The sequence below is a fragment of the Myiozetetes cayanensis genome, unplaced genomic scaffold (genome assembly GCF_022539395.1).
Source record: "Myiozetetes cayanensis isolate MyiCay16 unplaced genomic scaffold, myiCay2020 scf18, whole genome shotgun sequence".
In the NCBI taxonomy this organism is placed as follows: Eukaryota; Metazoa; Chordata; class Aves; order Passeriformes; family Tyrannidae; genus Myiozetetes; species Myiozetetes cayanensis.
Genome location: NW_026087389.1, coordinates 14,838,508 through 14,848,596, shown reverse-complemented (window position 1 = coordinate 14,848,596; position 10,089 = coordinate 14,838,508). Strand labels below are relative to the sequence as shown.

The following is a 10,089-nucleotide window of genomic DNA, read 5'->3' as shown; positions in this document are numbered from 1 at the left end:
AGGTCTTCTTTTCCCTGCATACCAGGTAGATTTTCATTTGTTTAGCCACAAACAGACCTCTAAATCAATATATAGATTCCCATCATGCAGTTAAGGAGTAAACAAACTCATGCACACACACACACTCTCCCTTGGCTTCTGCTTCAGCCTCTACCTCCCCTCTGCACTCACCAGCCTGAGCTGCTTCTGGAATTAAACTACCTGTCTTTGGTGCTCAGGCCCCAGGATTAGAAGAACAAGGTGGCACATACAGTCACTTTGAGGAACTGAACAACGGAATAGATAGCCATTTAATTTCTTGCATTTAGGTTAAAACAAGGAATACTGGGGTAGGGGGGAACCCAGCCCTACCCAGCTACAAGCAGAGTTGGGGGGAGCCACAACTGGGCTGCACTCAGAGCCACATTTTACCCTAAAACATCCTCATCAACCCCTCCAGATTTCCCACAAACTGCATCTGGGGAGCACAGGGGGACAGCATAGCCCATGTGCAACCCACACTGCACCCCCCTTCCCCCAGGGATGCAGGAGGGAGCTCCTGCTCTCCAGGAGACTCAGGAAAAGTCATCAGGTGGCTGCCCACAAGGCCACAACTCTTGCTTTCCAACCAAAATACAGTCTGCTAACACAGCAGTTGTGGGCAAGGCCTTGCCATGCCTCTGTAGGCCCCGCTTAAATAGCAAACAAAAGTGTCTTTAGTTTATCTATTTATTTTTGGCGCAGAGGAATGGCTGGGGTCAAAGCCAGTCCCATTCTCAAGCTGTTCTTTGTTCTCTGGTTTATCCAATACCCCCTTATCCCTCTCCTCGCCCTCCCACCTCCCCCTCTCCATTTTACCACAGGTCTTAAAAATTAAGCTGTGCATGAAACCAAACACCACTCTTGAACACTGCCCAGCAAATGCTCTTCATGGTCACAGAAGAATACTAATTGACCATAAAAAACGGATAAGAGCAGTGTGCCCTTATATGGGCAGAGGCTAGACAAGCATCTGACACAAACATCATTTTTAAAGAAAAAATAATATTTATTTGCAATATAAACAAAGTCCCAATATTGGATCAGTATATATAGGGTCACTAATTTTCCTTCATAACTCAGAAATCAGAACCATTCCTCACTAACAAGCTCTCATTTGTACTAATCAGAAAGATGCATCTTATTTTTTTCCTTTAAAGAAGAAAGACCACTAACAGCACAGGAAGCCTTTACAAACCAGCTTAGCTGTAATGCAATACAGATGCACTGTCAAAAAATCCCTGAAAAAATAAATTCCTCCATGAGGTAAGATGCAATTAGGATATTCTCAATTTTCTCACTCGCAACCGTACGCCCATTCTCCCTTCCAATGACCCACGATTCCAACATTGTGGCAAACAAAACCCAACAAACAAACAAAAAACAACCAGAAAACAAGAAACAGAAGCTCATTCCAACATTCTGATAACATCTTGTAACAAAAAGAACAGTTTCAGGATGTGACAGCGTCAAACATTCCTCCAGATGGAGATTTTTTTAATTATTTTTTTCATTTTCTTGAAAAAAGTACAAAAAACTGGATATTTAGAAAAAAATCCGTGGCTTTTTTTTTTTCCTTTCAGTTACATGAGAGTTAAAGTGGACAGGGAGGGGGGAGAAAGGAGGGACTACATTGCAGCCAATAAAGAAATCTCCAAATCCGTTCTGCCCTCCTCCCAGAAATTATTACCACTTCCTCCCCTCCCAGCTTGGTATAAGGAGTTTGCCAAACACTAGCCAGAAATACATACAAGTCTTCTCAGAATAGAAGGCACGGCATAAAGTTATTCGAAAGAGGAAGAAGGAAAAAAAAAAAAAATCAGAACCTCTGTTGAAAGCTCCAATCATCTCAGAATTTGCCAGTTAATATATATATTCATATATATATATATATATATAAATTCTCTGTTACAATGCTCTCCTCCTCACTTCCACATCTCTTCACGCCCCTCACACGCTCCGTGCGTGACGATTCAGTCCCGTCCCGCTACGCAATCCTGGCTCTGCTCCGGGCGCTCGCTGCGTTCCCCCTCCACCCCGCACACGTGGGAAAGAATCGAGTGTGCACAAGAAACGCCAGCATCGCAACTACCTTCAGTGCTCGGGAAGCTGGGATGGTTTCGGGCCAGCTGGATGACGTTAAGTCAGTCAACAGGCAGCAGAGAATGAAGCTGGGCTCAGACATGCTTCTACCGACTCTGGAGGCTACAAGAGTTTTACCTCTGGCAATAGCAAACAGTGTTTTTTGGCAGGGGTGGCATTAAAAAAAAAAAAATTAAAAAAAAAAAGCTTGCGGCTTAGTCACCTTGGCTGAATCAGTGCAGAGTTTGTGATTGTGAGTGCAGGAGTGGTGAAGGGGTTGCGTTTCAGCCCAACTGGCCTTCACACATAACAAAGCTTCCTACCAGATGCTAACAACAACAGCAGCAGCATGTATCTCTCTCTGGAGTACCCAGTAATATGCCAGGACATACCAAGGCTTCACAAAGTGTGCAAAATGCATTTGGTCAATATAAACATTTGATTAAAAAAAAAAAAAAATCAAACAAGAGACAGAATAAAATACTGGTTTTGCAACCTCGTCTGTACAAACAGTCAGGAACTTACATATTTAAAAAGAGTTTGAACCCAAAGCTCGAGTAAGATCTACCTTTTTTTGTTTTTTTAAATCAAAAAAAGTAAACTTGGGTTGTAAAACAGTCTTGGCCCAACACCTTTTGTTCACGTTTTCCAAGTGCATAAATCTCCTGGTTTTCCACAGCAAGCTAACCATTGGTAGCTCTTCACACGTGTGCATGTTCTGACAGTCCCAATGCACCCAGGAAAGCGGTTATTGCCGGTGACAGCCGCGTTCAAAATGCTGTAACATCGCCCGTATTAAATAACCCCCTGTAAAAACACTACCTCTTGGAACCACTTGGATCAGGATACTAGTGAACGGCATTAGCCTTCCTAAAGCAGCGATCAGGCACCTCTGCCCAGAGAAGCTACTCCTTCCAGAGCTGCCTGGCAAGACAGATATTTTCGTAAGAGTTGAAATGCTCAAGAGAAGCGATTCGATGCTCGAGTTCCCCACCAGGCAGTGTCCTCTTCATGTGGACTCCAGGGTGTTCAGCTGAAACAGGTTGTGGTTGGTGGGGGTGGTAAAGTAGAGCTGTTCACTGGGCGAGCGGTTGTCACAAGGGCTGTTGAGTCCCAGAGTCCTCTCAAAGTCCAGGAGTTGGCCCATGAAGTTAAAGTTTGGGGATATGTTGGATTTTTTCCTTTTCACAAAGTCATAAGCATCGTTCAGGGATAAGTTGAGTTTTTGCATCAAGTAGGCGACAGTGACTGTTACGGACCGGCTGATGCCAGCGAGGCAGTGAACAAGGATCCCACACTTCTTGGAACGGGCCTCATCTGAAACAAGACAAGGGGAAGGGGGAGTCTATTATTCTGCACCAAAAATGCATTGCTTTGGAGCAGGGCCAGGTGGCAGCTGCAAGCTCCTAGGACCAGGATGACTGCCAGAACTGGATCCCCTGCTCCTGCTGACACCATCTCATGTCCCTTTGACACCCACACCTCTCCCCACAGGGCTCCCGAGATATTCCCACTCAGGAATACCTATTGTTTAGCATGGCAAAGCCACACATCCCCAACAAGGCCAAGCATCTCACTTGCTTGAAAACTATGAATCAAGTCTAGCAACACATCCCTCGCCCAGGGAGCATTGGTGTCCTCTATTCAGAGAGCTGGAGTAACCCACAGGAGGCAGATGGAGCTGGAGACAACAGCTCCAGGGAGACACTGGTGGTTGGGCACAGCACACCCACCTCAACACCAACTAACTGGGGAAGGCTGTGCACTCAGTGCAAGGCTGCAGTGCAGCAGCACGAGTTGTTATTCTCTTCTGCTGTTCTTGTCCTCCTTCCACTAGAAAGTTACATGAATGTAGCTGATGCCAATTTAAGTAAGAGTCTGAAGTGCAGGAACTTCCCTTATTGTGAAACTGTTCTTTAGGATCGACAGAAATGCACTTCACTACAAACAAACGCTTGTGTTGGAGGAGACTCTCAGGATGAATGGTAGCGGGAAGCAGGAATGCAGGCTGGACCAAAAAATGGCGAGAGAACAGCGGCGAAATTTCCCCTCCCTTGCCACCAGCTGAAAAGCACACACACACTCATTGTCTCTCACACTGCCGGAACAGCGTGATCCCTTTATGAATTGACATCTTAGTGCTCAAAGAGGGACACGCCACTGAGAGCACTGAATGCACGCAAGTACCCAGCACTGCTTACTTCTGGGCAGCCCTATTTGAAGTCAGTCATTTGACTGAGAGCTTGGTGGGGAGGGAGAAGGTGGCAGGAGAAAGAGGATCCTCGGGCGAAGCCAGAGGTAAGAAACACTCTGGCACCACAAGTGCAGGGAAGGGCAAGGAAGATGCGGGCAAAACAAAATCCAGACTCAAGCCACAACAAATTTTTCTGCCCAGCCTCCAAAACTGGGCAAGAATTTCCAGGACGGTGGGCAGTCACCCCCCAGGGTACCCAGCCCTCCCCACAGGCTCTCCCAGTTCAACATTTTTTCAAGACATTTTTGCTTTTCATCTGACCTGCACAGCATTTCTTGGTGTTTGGCTTTAGAGTGAGGTAATCCTCCATTTCCTGTCATTAACTGGAAAGCACAAGCTCGGTGCTCACAGAGAAAGGCCTGACTGGCGCAGAGGGATCCCAAATGCCACATGTCAGCAGGAACCTGGTACCTCATCCCTGACGTTTCACACCACGCTCAGAGCAGGAAGTGCGGACGGGACATCAGACGGGTCCCTGTTGCCTCACCCAAGCAGCTGCTTCTGACCACAACCATGTTACTAGAGGTCAGAAGCTGGGGGTAAAGGAGAGCATGTGGGAACCAGGGTTTCCAAAGGCTGAAAAGCAGCCAAGAATCTACCACTGCTCTGCCCCATTTCAGGCCTTATGGCATAGCAAGCACAAGCACTGAGGTCTGAAACTGGGGCAACAAAGCAGCACTGAAATGGGCTGCACAGGTTTCAGTCTGAAGGTAAAGGTCCCCCTTCTCCTTTATCTATACCAGTGCTTTTAATCAGACACAAATCTAAGGGGCTTTTAATAGTTAACAGGGGTATTACTACCCGTGCCATTCACCCCCATAAACAGAACAGATTAGACTAATGACCATCACAAGCAAACTGCACAGGTCAGGCTGGAAGAGTATCAGCCTGACACACATTTCCCAGAGAACAAGAAGCAATTTTCACAGTCAAGACCAGCCTGAGAGAAGAGATCTGCCTCCCTGCACCACCCCCCCTCACCAGCCAAAGCTCTCTCAGGGGCTGTCTGCAGAGCAGCTTTTCTATCTGAGCTCTGCAGTACAATTATAATCACTAACTCATTGTGTTGACACTTACCTTAGGAGAAGTATCCATACAAGGAGTTAGTTATGCTAGGGTGACTTACAGCAGGATCCCAACTAGACTAGCAAATCCCCTTGGGAAAACACACACACACTTTTAACCACACTTGGGGCTAAGGAATCGCTGGCACCAGTCACATTCATGCAACTCCCATCAACACTCATTCCTCCAAACAGAGCAGGCAAAGGAGCTCCCCAGTGCCTGGGTTCAGCCATTTCACTCAAGTGCAAATCCCCATACAAGGGCAAGAGGCAGCAGGGCCGGTCCGACCACTTGCAGGTAACTCGGCTGAGGCGCTGCAAGAGGGATGAATTTGGGAAGGGGAAGGCTCCCTGAACCCAGCCAGGGTGGCACGCACCAGAAGTGCCACCTCGGCAGCACGACACTCGGCTGCTAAGCTGGTGCTGGTGCCGATGCCGTGCCCCGGAGAGGTGAGGCTGGGGATGAGCAACAGCCCTGGGAAGCGGCACACCACATTCCCAAGCGGTGAGTGTGAAAAGAGATGTTTTGCCAACTACCTACCAATGAAAGCAATGGCCTCGGGAAAGAACTGCGAGAGGTTCTGGCTCCAGTGATCTGAGATGGGGATCTGCTTGTACTTGAACTCCCCGTCATGCTCAAACATGTTTGGCAGGTTAGGAGTCACATTCAGGATGTATTTAATGCCGTATTTGCCCAGGACGTCCAAGTTGGTCGAATCTTTGGCACAGCCCAGGTACAGGTAAGGTAGGATCTGGACCGGAAAAGCAGGCTGATTGTTAGGGATGGGACTCCCGTCCGACTCCGTGGCACTGCTGGGTTCCCTGTCGGATTCGCCATCCGAGCAGTCGGAACTTATCCGCAGCCCTCCCAAGCCAAGGACCGATGCTGGGGGAGAGTTGCTGGGCGAGGAGCTGTCAAGGTTCGTCTCGCAGTGCTCAGAATATTCGGTCTGAAACTTGTTAAAGCCACCTGGGAAGAGGGAAGGAGAGAGGGAAGGGGAGAAGACAGAGACAAAAAGATGGTTTATTCTTCAGAATGGGAAATTCTTCTACCTGTACACATGTGCATGGTACTCTGAAAGTCTTTGCCAGCAAAAAGTTGGTATCCCTTCAACTTCACACCAAGAAAGGCATTTCCCTGCTCCCTCATCTTCCCTGGGCAAACTGCTAATGAGCAAACAGGTCCCAAGAAACCCAAGAATGTCTCTTACAAAGTTTGATATTGCTAGTGACAAATAGGGGCCAAATCTCAACCACAAAAGAAACAAACATCCAAAAATAAAATCAGTGTCAAGAGACAATCTCGCTTTGTTTAGCTCCTCAAAAATATGGGTCTGGGGCAGTTTAGACAAGAGCTATTATGCCACCTAGATATGAAAGCACAAAAGTATCTGTATCTGAAAAGATAAATCAAGGACAACCACCAAACTCCAACAAAACAATACATATTCAGGCATTATAAAACGACCCTAAAGTTTTGCCAGAGTGATCCTCACACCTGTTTTATTACAACAAACACATTTTGTGACAGGGCAGCGTCACAGGTTTGTTCTTCACCCAAACCACGTCAGGAGTGCGGAGGGATAGGACCCTGTTCTTTTCTTTGGCTCCTCGGCTCAGCAGCTTGGGAAGGAAGTCAGAGGTAGGGAAGCAAAAATCCCAGCGATCTACCTCCTTTCCAGGCAATATTAAACCGGAGCTCAGCCATCGGGATCTGACACTGACAAATGGTTTAATTAGAAAAGGCTCCTGGAAACTTCGTTAGCGGGTTCGGTGGTTGTGGCGGGGTCACTGAGCAGGACAGACAGCTCCTGCCACATCCATTCATGAAAAAGGCTCGTCCTCGCCCTCTTCCTCCCCCCGCGCCGCCAGACAGCGCCGAGGAGCCATTTTGGAATTTTAATTGGAAACATTTCCCACCGAGGCTCCCGGAAAAAGGCAGAGAAAGGGGCTCAGCTCCTCCCCTGCCCATCGGGGAGAGCTTAGGAGTAACTTCAAAGCCGCTCCTTCCTGCCTAGGGATGAAGGACGACGGGGAGAGAAACAGGAATACAAAGCGAGGGATCAACGGAGCCCATGGGAAACCCCAAACCGGGATGGGATGATGGGATGGGGGACTCGGCCACCGGCACGGGCAGGGATCGGAGAGTCAAGGGAGGAACGAGATCAACTCCTGTGCTCCATATTTTTAAAGGAGGCTTGAGCGGGCAGCGCAGCCCTATGAGCTGGTCCCCAAATACCTGCCTATTCCCCTGCCAGCCCAACCCGTTACCAGGGGCTCCCCCGGCTCCCCAAAAAGGGTATATCAAAGAGCAGCAGTGTTTTTTAAAGAGCCGCAAGTGGCAACTTTCTTGACCACTCTCCCACACACACACACACGCACTCCTCTGCTCTCCTGTTATTCCTGCCTCAAACCCGCCACCCAGCGACCGGACTGGGAGCACTGGGAGGATGGGAGAAGGGTCCCAGCAGCCCAGCTGTGGGCTCTGCTCAGCCCGCTGAAATCTTTTAAAATGCCCCCCAAAAAAAACCAAACCAAACCAACAAACAAACAAACAAAAACAAACAAGCATGAAGTCCCCAAATCACCCGCAGTCCTCAGGAAGGGGCATGTGCGGGGCTCGGCTCCCCCGCAGCGCAAGCTGCGCGCTCCCCCATCGCCCTGCCCCGGGGGAGCAGCCGGGCTGCCCTCTCCCAGACCCGCCGGCATTGCCTTGGGAAAGGGGGAGGAAAACCCAAGCGCTGGCTTTTCGGAGATGGGAGAGAGACACAATAACAGGAGAGAGCTCTCCTGGCCCCCCCAAAATCCGGCCATCCCTTCCGGAGGAGAGCTCCCGAAAGGCTCTCTCGGGGGAGCGCAGACGAGGGGCTCCCCGGCGCTGCCCGGCCAGGGTCGGCGTGGGACGGGGCAGCGCCGGAGGAGCCGTCCCGGCGGCGGGGCTGGGGGGCTTCTCCCGCCGCTGCCGGGGAGGCGACGCAGGAAGAAGCGGGGCGCTCCCGGCTGCTTCCAGCCTGCGACCATTTTGTGCGGGGGATTAAAGCGGGATGCACGGCGTTGGGGGGGGGGGATACATATAGAAAAATAAAAATAAATCAGGCAGAGGGGGTGAGGGGAGGAAGCAAAACAATCCAGCCACCTTCGGCCGGCCAGAGGGTGGGCGCCCGGGGACACAGCGGCCGGCCAGGGGCTGCGGAGCGGGACGCGCGCAAGGGCTGCGGGAGCGGGACGCGGCGGGAGGAAGGGCGGGGGGCACCTCACCTTTCAGGTAATAGGCTTTGCAGCCGTCATCGCGCAGCTTCTGGAGCAGGAGCCCCAGGACGGAGGTGGCGGCGCCGCTGTCCTGCCAGTCGGCGGTGGCCTCGTCGTAGAGCAGCACGGTGTCGGCCTTGCAGCGCTTGACGAAGCGCTCCTTGTCCTCGTGGTTGGGGATGATGGAGCGGATGGGCAGGTTGCCCTTCTTGAGGCGGCGCAGCATGAGCCCGGGGATGGCCAGGTTGATGGCCGTCTCGATGTGCGAGCTCTCGAAGAGCTCGTGGGGGCGGCAGTCGAGCAGCAGCAGCGAGCGGCCGCCGCCCGACTCCAGCTCCTCCTGCAGCCACTCCGCGCTCTTGCACGGCATCGCCGCAGCCATGGGCGCCCGCGGGGAGCTCCCCCAGACCTGCGTTTTCATGGGGCTCGGCAGCGGCGGCCGCCAAGCGCCCGGCCCCACCGGCCACCCACGCGGCGTCCGGACGCGGCCCCCGCTCCCGCCGGTCGGTCCTTGCGCTGCGCCGGACGCGGCTCCGCTCGGCACGGCCGTGGGGTGCGCGGTGCTGCGGCCCGGAGCGCGGCGGACCCCGCTCAGCCTTACGCGCTGCGCCCCATCCCGGCGGCCTCAATTAAAGCGGGGCTTCGCCGGCGGCTCGGCGTGTCATGCCTCGGGAGGCGGGGCGGCGGCGGGGCCGGCCGCATCAGCCCCGCCCGCCGCGGCCGGAGCGGCGCGGGCGGTGCCGCGCACACGCACCGGGAGGGGCGGCCACGCCCCCGCCCGCGAGGCCACGCCCCCGCCGCGCCCCCAGAGCCAATGAGGCGCGGCCCGGGGGAGCGGGGCAGCCATACATGGGCATGGGCGTGGCCGAGTGCAGGCGGGGGCGGGGCCGGGCGGGGGCAAAGCGCGGGAAGGGCGCGGGGGCCGCGGTGGTGTCGCCGGGCACGGCCCGGCCCGTCCCGTCCCGCCGGGGCTGCCCTCGCTCCCCTCCGCCGAATGCGGGATGGAGTTTAACAGCAACTTCGCAGAGCGGGGTGACCCGCTCCACGGGCCGGCGGGCGCGGAGGCCCTCGTGGGTTTTGAGTGGGTCGTGCCGAGCCCCGCCTCGGTCTTTGACAGCGGTGCACAGTTCCGAAATAAAACCCACTGGGACTCATTAGGCTTCCGCATTCCCTCTCGTTCTCAGGATGAGCTTCAAAACAGATGATTTTGTCCGAAAATATATTATTTTATCTGCTCATCCCTGTTTATTTTTAGACTATCTTCCCTACTGGTATCCACTACTATAAATACAAACCATTTGTGCTGCAACACTGAAATTTCAGGACAAGAATGTAACTGGAGGCATCCTTTGGTTTCCTTCCATCTTTTTACATGCCTTTTCATGTGAATCAGTCCTCTGGTACCAGAAGTTTTCTGTGCCC

The 10,089-nt window shown here is 52.5% G+C and overlaps 1 protein-coding gene across 1 annotated transcript; it reads right to left on the bottom strand.

The window, feature by feature from the left end:
- Positions 1-1,006: 1,006 nt before the first annotated feature.
- DUSP7 (dual specificity phosphatase 7) lies at positions 1,007-9,294 on the bottom strand. The gene is made up of 3 exons (XM_050313004.1): positions 8,677-9,294; positions 5,960-6,388; positions 1,007-3,417 (listed from the first exon to the last, which is right to left on the bottom strand). The coding sequence occupies exons 1-3, from the start codon at positions 9,086-9,088 to the stop codon at positions 3,110-3,112; spliced, it is 1,149 nt and encodes a 382-aa protein (XP_050168961.1). The 5' UTR covers positions 9,089-9,294; the 3' UTR covers positions 1,007-3,109.
- Between the last annotated feature and the right edge of the window lie 795 nt (positions 9,295-10,089).